The following is a 15,747-nucleotide window of genomic DNA, read 5'->3' as shown; positions in this document are numbered from 1 at the left end:
CCTAAGTAGCATTCCTGCTAATGCTAACATTAGAAGGAATGCTGTCTGGATTCCTCTAAAATTGCACCAGGATCAGTCGCATCGTAAATTAACAGCGGGATGGAAGATTTGGACGCCGCTCCGCCTCTCCCTTCCAAACGATTCCAACGAAGCCTTCGGGCGAGAGATCGTCTTCTGGAAAGCGCCACGGTGAAGACAAAGCCATTCAAAAGGCGGCCCCACCCTTGAAACTATGCGTGAACGACTATTAATTGATTTGTAAGCGTTGTTCTGTCTCGCATGGTGTTGGGTCAGCCCGCCCTCAACTCCCGGCGTCCCACGACCATCAGTCAACTGTTTTCATTAGCGAGGTGAAATGCGGCGATTCCTCGCTCCTCTGATGTGGCGTGTTACTTCAACAACCCATTCATGGGCTAATTTAATATCTGACAAGTAAATGACTTGAAAACTTAAAACAACACAAACCTTGGAGGCGTTTGGTTTGTGCTTCTTGCATTAAAAGCGATGAGTGCAGCGTTTTCCCACCGGGTACTTACGGGGTCTTCTGGTTTCTGGCTGCTGTCCTGAAAAGGCTCCTCTGCGAGGTGGTCCCGGCGAATCAGAGTGAATTCCCTGATGAAGACGGCGTCCCCGTCGTCGGCCCGTACGGCGGCCTGAAAGGCAAACATCCCGTTAGAGGTGTCGCTCTGCAGCTGTCAATAATCGAACTGTCTGATTGGACAAAAGCGATCATCAAATATACAAAACGGGACACGGAATATCTGATATCCAGGATAATATATTATATGGATAGATAGATATATACTTTATTAATCCCGAAGGAAATCCAGAAATACAGTATATACATATAATTATATAAATTATATATTATGTGTTGGAATGTAAATATGACTTAGACATGACCAATTCATGATCATTTTTGATAAGGATACAATATAAATAAGAATATATAAATAAGACTGCAACACGTAGTAAATATTTTTGGAATTATTAATAAAATTTCAATATTATTTCAATATTTTATTATTTTCAATATTATTTCAATTATTATTTCAATATTTATTTTAATATTATTTTATTATATTATTTATATTATACTTATATTTTATATTATTTTATGTTTCCATATCAAGCTAAAAATTTATTTTTAGTCAAATATGTATAAATTTGATTTTCTACTGATTACTTAAATAGAATTTTTAACTATATTTTTCAACGCCGGCGTATTGATTGTGTATTTTCTTTCCAGCCGCCTCCTGATGAAGGAAACCTCTGGAGACATTCACAGAGACAACTGACACCACCAGACACCACCGGCCGTCTTTTGGGGGTGTGGGGTGGAAAGGGTGGAGGGGCTAGGACAGGCCCCACTAGCGGCACAGCGGGGCCCTCATTCTCCAGGATACAGGGGCCCTCGGCTGCTCTGCATGGGTCATAAACACCCCTTTACGACCTGGATCCAGGGCCAAGGTGGAGCGATGATGAGCTGGTGTTGGGGGCTCGGGGGAACCAGGTTCCTCAGGTTGAGGAGATCCAAGTCAGGAACAAACATTCAGGAACAAACATTCAGGAACAAACTCCTGGAATATTAGAATTATCTATAATTCTATAATTTGTGGAGTCCTCGGTTTGAAATCTTTGTGACGACTTCAACTCGGAGGTGGAATAAACGACTGAAATGAAAAACCTGCCTCGTCCCGGACGCCTGAATGCAACACGAGTCTCCTCCGGCTGGAGGAGCGTTGCGTTCAAGCGCGTCCGTCATGCTAATGATGCTGAAAATTAAAAAGTCAACTGAAAGCCAGGGGTAAAAGTAAGTCTAGCAGAGGAATATTAAGAAATGCTTTGTGTGTGTGCGTGTGTGTGTGTGCATATGTGTATGTGTGTGTGTGTGTATGTGTGTGTGTGTGTGTCAAAACCACCTAAGTGACCAGATGTCCTTGCTCAAGGCTAAATGGAGGCCTGGCTGAGATGAACATACCGATTGTGTCTTTCTCAGGGGATTTTTCTTTTTCCCCCGTCGGCAGAAATTATTTTCTCACACACTTTAAGAGTCGTAGCAGACGGATTTGACAACCATTTCCTTGTCAATGTGAAGTTTGAATCCGTCCTACTTAAAATAGGTGCGATATGCTGGAACCAGACTGAGCCATGAGCTAATGCCGCGCGATGGCTAAACTTTCCCTCGTTTGCTTTTAAGAATGGTGCGTCGAAACTTCCTCGCTTAGAGCAAACAAGCCGGTGCCAATGTCAAGAATCCTGCATACCACCACTGGACAGGACCTGGCAGAGGCCTGAATGCTTCCAAAGACGCTCCGAGTCCCGGCGAATGCCGTCGTGTGAAGAAACTTTGACATGCCTTGACAAAACCTATCAACATGGTGTTCTTAAAGTACGCCGCGAGGATTGAACTCAACATGTCTGATGTTCCTGTAACAACAAGGTAAAGGCAAAACAAAAGGCAACGCAACATTAAAATTATTGTTCTTAGCAACATTAGCATTGCAGCTCTGTTGATCTACACCTTAGTTCCAGGTAAAAACATCTGAGTAACTCTTGAACACTCACGTTTCATCAAAAGCCAACGTTCAGTTTCATTTTTTTCATTTTGACTAATGTTTTCAGAGCTAATTGCCAAAACTTAGCATGCTAACATGCTAAGCTCAGGTTGCAAATACTGATATAGCCTGCAACCCTGAGGGAAGGCAGACAGACGGACGGACGGACGGACAGAGAGGTCAATCTCCTGTAGAAGCTAACTCGTCTAATAGAAACATCATGGCCGTCATTTGAAGCCCTATCACATCTCGGCGGGGGGGGCGGGGGTGCACGTTAATACCCCTACATGGAATTAATTCCTTCAAGTGCGTCAGATGTTGTCCAAACACGCGCTAACTTCATCTGTGTTTGAGTTTATTTGAAACGAACGTGACAGAGGTTAAGAAAACACGCAGTCCTGGTTCTCTGGACGACCCAAGATTGAAAGAACCGACTCGACGGCCAATCCAAGTCTCCCGAACTACAAGCGTGATTGTGTCCGACTGCGCAGACATGTGGAAGGACGGGGGGGGGGGGGGGGGCTGGAAGCCAAACAGGGACGGTGATTCATTAACCTCCGAGGCAGGTCGGATTTCAAACAACCGAGTAAGGGGAAAGGAAGTGAACCAAGGGGGCAGGTCGGGTATTCAAATGTGCATCATCAACAGTAATAACACCAACCTGATATCATAATGGAGCTTTCCTATAATGCTGTGCCAGCTTCCACTGTTTGGGTGGAAACCGTGAAAGGAGAACGACTTCTACCGAGCCGCACCAGACCAGAACCGGGACTCATGTTTCGCCAACTGCTGCCTTTGATTAATAAGAGTGTTTAGATAGGGACACCCGTTTTTCAGCTGCTGTCTGAAGGAAACCTTAGAGGGCGAGGTATTTTTGCTAATCCACTTTAAGGGGATTTATGCCAGCCTTCAGTTAGCGCTTTCCAAAGGAGGAAACACTCCGGCCTGGTATTCCTGTAGGAAAATGGGTGGCCTTTTCCTCATCCGAGGGCATTCACTCAATTGGACCCCTACACATCCAGTGGGGGTTTTTTTTTCCGTAAGTGAAAAAAAACAGATCACGATGTGCTTCCTCATCGCTGCTCCGACCTCACTGGCAATAAAGAAAAAAGAAACAGCCGAGTCTTGGATCGCCGCCGGCGACGAGAGGAAGACAACACTGATGGTTACAATTTTCACCTCAGGAGTTTACACAACGCACTGGTCCTCCGGGACGCCGGATACGACTGAAACACTACTTTCAACACATTCTCTGATTCCTAATGGATTGTTTACCTTAATGTTCTCCATTGAAGGTGTATCTTCTCCCCATTTTCCCTGCCAGACTTCTCTCAATTTGATTTAGATGGGTCCGTCTTCCAAGCGAGCATGAGGAAAAGTGGCGAGGAGCTCAACTTGTCTCCATTACTGCCCTCTTCAACTCCCACCGAGTCTCGGCCCAAAGACCGAAGCCTCAGGGGCGATGGAAAAATCCACCTCTGATAGATTAAAAGTTTTCCTGGCTCGGTCTTCTTCATCTCAAAGCATTCACACTCCCAGTTCCATCCTTCCATGGCTCGAGGCGGAGTGTGGTGCGAGCTGGGTCGTCTAGGTGTTGTTGTACTTCGGCATACTCTCTCCATCCGATGGTGGCGAAATACGACGGGTACAAATTAAGGTGAGCTGAGCTTGCAAACCTGTAAGGCATGGCTAGATGCTACAATCAGCATGCTAATATGCTAACATGCTGATGTTTAGCAGCTGCAATGCATTCTTAGCACAATGTGGCTAATTTCAAGCACAAGTGCAGCAGGTGGAGATTAAAATTAATTGTTTAAAAGCAGGTAATTTCATTTTAAACAAACCGCAGACGTCAAATCCAAATCTATAATAATCTATTTACTCTTGATCTTCAAACTGTTCTGGGATCAGGGTATTTCCTGGACAGGTGATCTCGCAAAAGGCCGATGATTGAACATAAAGCAAAATGATGCATGTGCACTTTTTCATTCAAGCTAGTAAAACAACTGCTAGGTCACGTATGCTGATCACATGATCACAGAGACGTCACACAGACAACAACTTTGAGGGTGTGGACCTTTTCAGACGTCTTACAAACTCGGCTGAGGAAGCTGATGGCGTCACCAACAACCATAAAATCAGGACTTTGACCCAGTAGCCGTCGTCTTACAGCCACCGTTCCTCTAGAGCCTCCAGACGTCTCATGACCAACAGAGCAGCGCCGCTAAAGCAAGAGACCAGGACAGAACCCAGAAGCCATGGGGGTGGAATCCATCATCCCACCTGAACGTTGCAGCTTCCGCTTCACCGATCGACAGCGCAAAGTCGGCGGAGACGCTAAGAAACATCAAAATGCAAGGAAGAGATCCTCCAAGGACTGGGTCCCTCCTGAGATGGCAGTGGTGAGGAACAGGCTGGTCCTCAAGCAGATGATCGTGGAGAAGAAGCTCCAGCGGAACGGCGGCGGAGACATCCTCCACGCCGGCCCGGTAAAACGTGTGGAGAAAACATCTGGCTCCATGCTCAAGTTAGCCAATCAGACAGAGGTGAGGGTCGCTCTTTAGAGAAGGAAACTAAATCCTGTTGGAAATGTTGCTGTGATTTGGTTGAATGTTTTTGCATACCTGAAGGAAAATTTAATATTTCAAGAAATTCATTCAGGGAATAATTTTTAAACCCTGTCTCATCTCATCTGTTGCTGTCTTCGTGTTAGGCTAATCCACGCTAGCAGGATGCTAAACACGCCCTCTCCCCCTCTTTTATCTCTAAGGTATTCCGTTCTTCACCTGATGGAAAACAGTCAACAAGACTTCCGGACTCCGTCACCGTCATCAAACTGTTGTGTCATCGCTAAACACATGACTCACTTTTACAACAGAGTCTGTTGTAATCACTGTTTAAAGTGTAAATATGTTGTAATATTTATTTATTTGTTAAATAAATATATATTTATGTATCATCCACATGATTCATGTTGTTATTAATGTTCTCATTCATATACAGCAGGAAAGGCTTTTATTCATATACTGATTAAATGATTTATTTGGCGGCGTTTCAAAATTTGATGCAAAAGGGAGAACATTAATATAAATGTTGCGTTGTTGAGTCAAACCCTTTGAAATTGGAGTCTATTAAGTCGCGTCTTATGACAGAAAACTGAAACTTTGTTAAATACCGATAAACCTCAGCTTAAGTTGTTTGGAGTTACGTCTGTTTCAATTATACGCCGGTTTTTCGCAAAAACAAAAAAAAAACATGGAAAAATAAATAACAATTTTGTGTCATTTTACTCCACTTAACATCTGTCTGCCACAAACACTGGAATCATAAAATCATTATTAAACAATTAAAAGCACATAATATCATGTTACTGTAAAGTAAATCAGAATAAAATATATAATATATTATTAGTCCGTCGCAACCTCCATGTTGCTTACTTACGTCATGTATCCTTGAAACAATTAACGGCCTAAGACAAGGTTTAGCTGTATTTAGAAAATTTAATTTGAAAAAAGATAATATTTAGAAATTTGAATTTAATTTGATGTTTAAAAAATGTTTGTTTGACACAATATACGGCAACTGTGACAAAAGATTAGTAATAAACCTGTAATATACCTGTAATAAACATTAATAACCATTTAATTAAAATTAATAAACCTTGAATGAACTTAATGAACTATCATATAAACCTTTAATTAAAGATTAATAAATCTTTAATAAGCTTTTAACCAAACAGTTGCTGAACATTAAAGGAATAGTTCCACATTTTAGGAAGGGCCATTCGTTCCATCGCTGAAGCTCAAACGTCACCTGACACCAGGCTTTCAACTCTTTTTGTAATTTCACCACCGTTCTTCTAATTTAACACTCAACAAGGCTAATTTGGGAGATTTGAAGTCACACTTTAGATTCTCGATTTAAACGCGGACGCTTGTGAGGGACTCCACCTTTTAAGAGAAGGCGATATTTTCAGGGTTCAATCATTTCACTCCCTGGTTTCTCGGTTTAAGGCAACAGGATAACTCCTTTAAAGAGGTCTTCATCGATCATTTTACACCCTAGTTGTCACCAGATATTTTTCTTCGACTATCCGTTGGCTTTAAAGAGAATCTCTTTCTGACCGCAGAATATCAGCCTGCAACACAAACAGAGACCAAAAACCGTAATGCTCGCAACGGCTGTGACCTCACAATAAATCACGATTCGTCACTCCGGAGTTGACCACAAGCTGACTGCAACTTGAGCGCTTGACCCGTCCAAGTGTGCAACATTAGCGAGTAACAAATTTCCTGCTAAGTAGACAGGATAGTCCACCTGCTGACCATGTGTGGGGCCACAAGGGCTCATCGCCGACTTCAGCGGGGGCCTAATTACGTCGGATTACGAGCTGCAGCCCGGTGCCGATTTCTCCTGACTTACGATATAATTGACCAGGGGGGTTATGAGATCCAACGCCGAAGCCTTTTGGATCCCATTAGCCAGCAGGAAGACATTTCAACGCAAAAATAACTTCAACGCTAACGCTGATCTGTGCAGCAGACGCGGTGCGGTTTCCACGCTCAGGTAACGACTGCTATTATATTTAATGTGGTGGTTTTTAATGAGGCCCCTTAAAAGAGTTCTGACAGCTCAAAGAGCAGCGGGGAACGCCGCGACAATGCCAGAACCGGAAGACCGCAAAATCATTTCCCATCATACAATGTGTGCCGCCATCCCTCCTCACGCTCCTCCATGAGACTTCCTCGGTGAGAGACTTTACTGGAAAGTGAAAGTGTGTCGTGCCTGTTCCACCGGGCCAGCTGGGGGTGTTGCAACGCACCGCTATCAGTGCTAGCGCAATAAAAGACGCCTTGAAGACGCATGCAAACATCAGACGTAAGCAAAGCCGAGTGACGGCCGTCATCAATGTCTCGCCGGGCGTCATAACCCGGGCATAATCCACCACCCATAACACCAGCGTGTATAACTCTGAACTCATCCAGTCAGCAGGAAACGAAAGCTGATGCTGTGTAGCACCTGCTGGGCAAACAAGACGACCGACTGGGAGTAACGACTGGATGTGTCAAGAGAGTAAAGAAAGACACCGATGCACCTTAAACGCCCCAGTTCTTCCTGTTTCCTAGACGATCGTCGTAGGGGTTGAACGTTGGGCTAAAAACGCTCCATGAAGGTCATGCTCGTCTCCCATCTCCCATCATGCAGACAAACTCGTCCCTCTGCTGGTGATGGATGGCCGTGGCTGTTTGCTCCGGCTGATTCCAGCCTGTAACACAGCCTGGAAGGTTACGCAAGAGCGTGAAACCCAAGCAAGTGCGGGCGGACAGCCATGACCAGATCACGTTTTCACACGGTGAGACTTATTTCCCGAAATCATCCATCATGGTCTGCTCGGTCTGACCGGCCTCAGGCTCAGATCGGACGCCTCCGTCGCTTAGCTCCCCACAAAGAGAAGCTTCTTAACGTTCTCAAAAGAGTCGGGCGTCACGCTTTTGGTAGAACTGGTCTTCTTGAAATCTCAAATTTAACATACACCAAGGCAGAAGGTAAGCACTAGCATTTTACTGCTACTGAGTTAGCATTGTTAGCAAGAGGTGAGACAAACTGTGCTACTTCCTGCGATCCGCTGACTTCTTCGCCTCTCTGGCCTCCACAAGGTTCGCATTTTCGTAAATACGTTTCCAACCACCATGCATTCAATCCAACATTGGGCTAACTCCGGCTGCGTAGCGACTATAGCGCTAACGCGGTAACACAACCCTGGCAGCAGCTGTGCGACAGCTCTCTCTCACAGCTTCTCATTAGTCCGATCGATTGATTAACCCCGACCGGCATAGCAGACCCCATCGGTAATTAAACCACGTGCCACGGCGGCGGCTACAGAGAGCCGCGACCCAACATGAAAGCGGATAAGCAGACTTTAAGTCACCGGACAAACAGACAATTACAAACATCTGTCTTCCTTCAACAAATCAATTTGCGCGAGGCTTAAAATTGACAGCTGGGTGCCACAACCAGAACAAAATGTTCCGCACGAGGAGGCCAACGGGTTCAGCTTTCGCTGCAGGACTGATTCGAAACACCAGGGTAATTTCACGCCTAAAGGTGGGCAACGGCGGATGATTGATGAGTACAATTTTTATAGCGTCTTGCGGCGCCCCCAGAACTTTCCTTTTTAAATTTTCATTCAGGTGTGATTTTTTTTCAACCCTGATTAGAAATTTGGAACCGATTGTTTTGTAGTCTTTATTGCATTACAAGCTAATTTTGACCCAAATTTTGTGTCGGGATTTGTTATTTTTAAAGTTGCTATAGCTTTTTTGGGTTTTTTTGTTGGCTGGCCTGACAGCAGGATGATGTGAAAACTCCTCGACAGACTTCCATGAGTCTCGTTGGGAGGGCGTTCCGAGCTCCTAGCTGAATGTTGAGGATGTCAGAATCTGCAGAACCCAGCACAATCTGGATTTTGGTGATCCTGGTGGTTTTTTGGGCACTTTATGGGGATTCCAAAAATCAAGTAGCAGTTAATTGATAGAACACCCCATTAAAACCTCTATAAAATGTAAGCGAGGCCACCAGCGCCAGACCTCCCAGAAGACCAAACCAAACAAGCCGCTGGCTCGGCTCGCGACCGCACATCGCCGAGGGTCAACCGGATTCAGCCAGAGATGCTCATCCAGGTCCCGGTAAGGACTCTGACTTTTATGCAGATCAAGGAGAAAATTTAATCCCATAAAGACCCAATTCTCACACAGCGGAGCGGGCCAGGAATTTGTTCCGCCGAGTTTCACAAACTGTTTTCGTGGGCATTAACATGCTTTAAGAAAGCCTCGGCCCTCTCCAGAGTACCGTCTGCGGTTACCACCGAATTGCCGTTGCATTCCCGCTCCCAAATTAAGCCCCTCGTTTGCGGAGCTCCTGACCATCCAGTCATCTTAATTTCCATGTTGCGCTGCATTCTTTAGTCCTGATGTCATCCGGGTGGCAGCGAGGCAAATAAACGCTGCTCCGCCCGTAGAATGGCATCTTTAACTATTCAGAGCTTCAATTACCTTTACGTTGTTGGAGGTCGGCTCCGGGTGTAACTGGAAAGAATTCCATTAGTTTCACATTGTTCTGCACACAGGAGCTGGAAATAACCGCATGTTCTGTTAACTCAAAATCATCTCTCAAAGAAAAGCAAGTTTTATGCACCACCTAAACCTTCTGTCCTTGCCTTTTTAAAAAGTCCTGCCTGCACACAAACATTAAAAAACAAGTGAAAACGCTGCCCTATGCAGGGTTAGTAATTGTTGGTGTAGCTTTTCAAAACCAACACCACAGAAGAAGATCTCAGTCAGGAGATTTAATAAATGTAACAGAGTCAGCTGACAAACAAGACCAGACAGTCTGACGTTGGGTTTCCTGGTGCTGTCCTGGCCATAGTAGGCCAGTCTGGGTACATGCATGAAGCTGGAACAGGGCAGTGATGTCATCAGCTGCTGATGCATTTTTTAAAAATGCTGTCCTGGACGGAAAAAAGTCCACAATACTCTTGTTCCTTCAAATGTGGACTCGGCAGTAACAGAAGTGTTGAAGCTGGGAATGTTGGTTGTGGTTGTTTACAAGGAACCCTAAAACCTGATAGCGCTCGGATCCAAGTGTCCACCTAAAAGCAGCTTCACGTTTCAATATTGTCTGTATATCTAGAAAAGGTATTCAGGTCATTCCGGATCGGATTGTGCCACGTGACGGGGGAAGATGGTGCCGGTGACACTACTGGCTTTTGAAAAGCCCGATCTGTGCCTACCAGACATTCTCAGACATCCCCACTTGACCCGACATTCTCCAGCGCCCAAACAAACCACAACATCATCACCAGTCTGAATGACAAGCTGTGGAAACCCAGCCACTTGTCTCAGGTCCTTTAAATACAACAATCACCCCCCAGGAACTCTTTCTGAGACACCACAGCCAACAAAGAGTCCTATGACAGCTTAATGCCTTCCACCCATTGTCTTGTCATTACCCAAAGGCTCCACAGGCAGTAATTATGCCCCAAGATTGACAGACAATGCTGAAAGATTCTCAAACCAAAGGAGAAAAATACTCCTTTATAAAGAATACAAGTACCTGGATGTACGAGTTAAATCCGTTCCGACTGAGCTGTAAGTCAAACAACATTTCCCCATTTAAAATAAATAAAATCATTTAAATCCGTTCCAGCCTTGTAAAAAAGCCCCAAACCCCTTAAATTATTTTTAAAAAATCAGATTTTTATCAACGAATAGACATGCAGACTTTTCCTGTGTGTAATTAATTACATGTAAGTTACGTAAACTATGATAAAGAATGAAAAGAAATGAAAAAGTCACGAGAACACATGAGCTACGTCTTTACTCCACCAACGAGAACGAGATCCGGTCTCACTGGTGTTGTATCTATCTACCAACTAATGATAGTGTCCTAAAGCAGGGCTTCTATCTCGGATTTTGCTCATATGTTGAATAAAAATATGGACAGAGCAAAGGCTCGTATCTCAAATAACTCCTATGGCCAGCAGTCCGTATCTTGAGATATAGATAATACCTTAATTACGCCAAAAAGTACGACGGACACACAGGAAACAAACGTCATCAGCACCAGCGGTGGAGACAAATTGCAAAGAAAACGGAATCAAACACATCTCTGGCACGCTTGTTCTCTCACCAGAGCGGTTTGATGAACAACGTCTCAAACATCTGGGTCACGGCCAAAGTGGCGTTTGAAGAGGATGGGGGAGTGTCGGGCGGTTGAGTGAACGAAGGGGTGAGTTGGCACACTTTGTCCTCCACATTCTCCTGGTATTAAAAACGCAGATCAGAGGCGCCACTTGAACTCCCAAAAACGCCACGAGCGATTTATTCCACAACACGTGTGAGTTCACCGCAGGGGTTCAGAGTGTGTTTGTACAACTTTACGTCCTGTATGTTCCCGTGTGAGGGACCGTCAGGCTGAATTAAGGTGCACTTCCAGTCTGAGTGGGTTTACGGGGTATTTTTCGTGCCGTTTTTGCAGCAATCTGCTAATTTCCTTAAGATATTTATATTTTCAACTACGCACATACTAATTCCGTGGGCTTCTACATGCAGGGAAGGTCATTCAGACATAAGCCCAGCGACAGCGAGAGACAGCGTATTGTGTTTGCTTTTGCATTAGGGCTCCCAGAGGGCCCGGCTTTGTTATCTCAGGAAAATCGTTTAACTGGGAAGCAACGGCAGAGCCAAATGCAGCTCCCACTGCCGTCGACCACGGCCGGTTTAAGTCCTCCTGAAGGTTCGTCGGAAATGGAAAGATTGGGTTTGTTGGGGTGTTCCTGCTCTGATCTCACCCGAAGCTGTTGGAGAAATTCTTTCCTAAACAAACTATTGTCAGTTGAGATAACATTTAACGTGTTCCAACAGCGCCGTAGTCGAACTGATGGATTCCAAAATGCAAGGAGAATTACTCAGCATTCTTGAGTTAAGTGTTGTTCCACTGCAGACCAGCTTCAACTGTGTGTTTGACTAATTTTAAGTGTTTGGTCTTGAATGTGGATTTACTGCAATATGACTTTTACATTAAAAATGTGTAGACGCTGAGGACTATCTCGTAAAGTCTTTGCATGTGTGTCTGGAATTAGATCCTTGTGGTAATATTCTCAAGGAGGAAAGACTTTGACCGAGAATTGAGGCAGCAGCTATTAAATGTCAGCTCATGTCTGCGTCTTCCTCGCTTTTTCTTCATCACCTGCGTTTGTTCTCCGAGAACGAGGAGGACGGGGCGAATGCCGATAAACAGATCAGATGAACACGGATACAAGACCCGACTGGCGCTCCGCCCGGGACTAAAACTCAACCGAGATGCTTCCAAAATCACGGAGCAGTTGGAGAAAATTCAGTTTAGCAATGTGAAAGACGGAGACAAGATAGTCCTGCTGCCGCTTTTTCGTGATTTTTCGAGATTCCTTGAAATAGTTTTGAGGTAGTCCTGCTTAGAATATTAACATTAACAGTGCAAAGTTCATTGACTTGATCATCCCTGATGAACTCCGCTTCAACCAAACGTTCATCTATTTCCCATCGATTTTATGTTCCATCTAAAGTCGGGTAAACCCTGGACGGGCCGTAAGTTCGAGTTTTACCAACCTCTAGGGTCGGTTAAACTCAACTTTTAAACAACACGTACTGTGTTTCAACATCTGAGCAATTAATTTATCCAGAACTGACAGAAATGACGGACAAGCCAACTAAAATAAGAGCCGAATCGCAATAAAGTGAAATGATCCTTTAAGGAGAAGGCTAACCTGAAAAAAACCAAGGTCATTGAAGGTAACATTACTGGCCGAGTGCTGACGCGAGCTGCCAGGAACCTCCTTCACGCCCCCAACATGTTGACGTCGATGGTTCCCCTTCGGAGGAAAACGGAGCGAAAGGTCTGAGAGAATTAACCTGACAAGCAAAGTAATGTTCATGAGAGAAACATGGAGTCACAGTGGTGCTTTTGTCAGTCCGGTTCTGCCTGGCAGGGCGGCCCGTTTCCAAGCTACCGAGAAAGGTGGATGAACACGCGCTACTGAAACGAAACAACCAAAAAAACACAAAACTCAAAGCAAGGCGAATAATTGTATTTGGCACCGCCTGAATGTTGAGTGTGTGCTCAGCAATGTGGTTGTGTTTGCGCAGCTGGAGAGCGTGCCCGGGGGTCATCTCGGTGGGGAGCTGGGTTTGGCATGGCCCGGTACGAGCCCACCGGAGAACCGTTTGGAATCCTGCTTCCCCCCCTTTCTGAAAGAGTCGGAGGCTACTGACAAAACAGCGTTTTCATTTATAGGAAGACTTCCTTATCGCCCCGTGGGGCGGACTGACCTGGCTCTGGTGAGGTTCTGGCATCAGAACATCAGAAAGCCTCATCCACCGGGCACCAATTAGCTGCGTTTGATGAGAGACAGCAATGAAATGAAGGCTGGATATCTTTTATTCCTCCCATCACCACATGTATTAAAAAATATGGATGCCTTTCTTTTGAACTACTGGTGCAGAAAGAAACTGGCAAGATTATATTACTATCTTTATGCCCTCCCCAAAGAGCGATTACAGCTCTCAACAGGACAAACTTGACAGGTCATCTGGCAGGTAAACTTCACCCCCCTGAGATGAGGGATCTGTCTCTTGAAACTTCCTGGCCAAGGCTTCGCCTTGTGTAAGAAATGCAATTCTTTCAGAGCGAAGAGCCAACCCCTGGTGGATGAAACCTAAGAGCGTCCAAAGTGGTTCGGAGCTCTCTAAAATCTAGAGCGTTTGAGGCGCTGAAAAAGGGTTATTATCAGGAGGAAGAGGTATGAGCGCGCGGTCAATCTGCCTGAAATATTCCGTTTTTGAAGACTTACAAAGAGGGTATCACATAAACCGTGTAATTTACAGGCAGGCAGAGGTCGAGGATCTCAGGTTATTATGGTTCAGAATGAATCTGCCTCGCAGAGTTCCCAAAAGCTTGAAATCTGAGGGTTCATTGGGTTTTGTTCTGCAATAAAATGACAGAAAAGATAACGGTACGTTCAAAATGAAGGGAATTGTATTACAGTCATCTGCTTATGGAAATATAAGACCACGCTTCTTATCAAAGACATTCAGGCCATCCAAATACCCAAAGGCTTCCTTACAGGCTGCCTTAAAGGTAGACTTTGAATACTAGAAGCGTCCTCGACCTCTTTGTGATGGATGGATCTCCGACCTTGGAAGGGTTCGTCTTTGTCTGACTTCAGTAAAGCAACTTTGAAAAAGGTTCATACCCCATTTAGAAATTCCTGACAGAACGGATTCGCTCTGGCATCTTAAGTTTCAATCTGATAGCTCCAAAATTGCTCGTGCAACCAAAACCTTCCAAACGTAGCCCAGGCAGGCCTTCCATTGTTGTGACATGGCTTCATATTCAAGGGCTTTGCACGGACTACAGGTATCCATGTGACACAAAGACAACCTGAGGGCATATCTCCAGTCAGGTGAAACCAATGAAAGCTTCAAGTACACATTTATGACCCGCAAAACACCCCATCGTTCTTTGGAACGAGGGCACGACCCCTACAAAATTCACGAGTCGCTGCACATGCCAGCCTTTTTGTTTTTATTTCAACGTCTAGATTTTACCTTCATTATTACTTGGGACTCTTTCTTGTAAGGGGAAGAACCATGTAACTGAGTCACGCCAAGAAATCACAATATCCAAACAAGTAAAATCTGATACGGCCACAGGTGGCCGATCTGGTTCCAATACCCGATCCCCTGGAGAACCTGGCCTTGGCCCGGTCCTCTGCGGTTCCGCGTCCAAGGATTAGAAAACCAACTGGACCCATGAGATTACCCGTAAATGTGATGCCTCCAGCAGGTGGACAGGTAGAGAGTGCTCTGTTAATCTTTACGACTTAGGTGGGCAGGAAGAAGGGAATTATGGGTCAAGGAAAGGACAGAGCGGAATGAGTTTCACTGCTTTTCCTGATTTGACCTTTGGGTTTTATTTATTTCTGGAACCACTAGCGCTACATGCTACGTAGCTTGACCAGTCACCAGAGGGAGGCTGACGCCCCAGTTGACCATCTGGACTGTATCGTTGGTCCACTTAGCAGGTCTCTGAAGAACATTTAAAGGTAAGTTAAATATAACACGACCTGTCGTCCAGCTAGTTTTCATTACACACTTATCCGCCGTCAAATAGCCTAATTTAAAGACGTTATTTATCTGAGATTGATGTCATGTGTAGACTTTAACTGGTCTTTGTGGTGAAACAACCGCGACATTTACTTTTCCAAAAGCGTGACGGGAGCGTTTTCACATGCTTCCACAGGACGCTTCCTTTAAAACTCGTCCTCCTGTGCATTTCTAGCAACGGCAGGAAAGCAAATAAAAAGCTCACGGCATGAAAACTCGTTAAAAACTCATTTTCGGCGGTCGGGCTCCCCTTGGATTAAGGGCTCAATAAATTAAGGAGGGATAAAATATTTTTCTGTCTGAAGAACAACAAAAAAATGCTAGCAATAAACCAGATTGCCACAAGACATTCAATTTTCTGGCTCTGCTTTGCCTTTCCTTTAATTTATGAGTGCTTTGGGAAGCCTGTTTTTATTTTAGGCTGCGATACGACGTGTGATGCTGCAGGCTTCAGATTCATCTGAACAGAGTTCATTGTTTCTATCGCA

The 15,747-nt window shown here is 44.8% G+C and overlaps 1 protein-coding gene across 3 annotated transcripts in view; it reads right to left on the bottom strand.

Moving 5' to 3' along the window:
* adamtsl3 (ADAMTS-like 3) overlaps positions 1-15,747 on the bottom strand; it is a 68,824-nt gene that overhangs the window by 42,294 nt on the left and 10,783 nt on the right. For all 3 annotated transcript variants that reach the window (XM_068308058.1, XM_068308060.1, XM_068308059.1), the window contains one exon: positions 537-653. In XM_068308058.1, the coding sequence (XP_068164159.1) occupies positions 537-653 (117 nt within the window). The remainder of the gene's footprint in view (positions 1-536; positions 654-15,747) is intronic.

The sequence above is a fragment of the Antennarius striatus genome, chromosome 23 (genome assembly GCF_040054535.1).
Source record: "Antennarius striatus isolate MH-2024 chromosome 23, ASM4005453v1, whole genome shotgun sequence".
In the NCBI taxonomy this organism is placed as follows: Eukaryota; Metazoa; Chordata; class Actinopteri; order Lophiiformes; family Antennariidae; genus Antennarius; species Antennarius striatus.
Note: the sequence above shows the minus strand (reverse complement) of the source record. Positions and strands in the feature narration are given on the sequence as shown.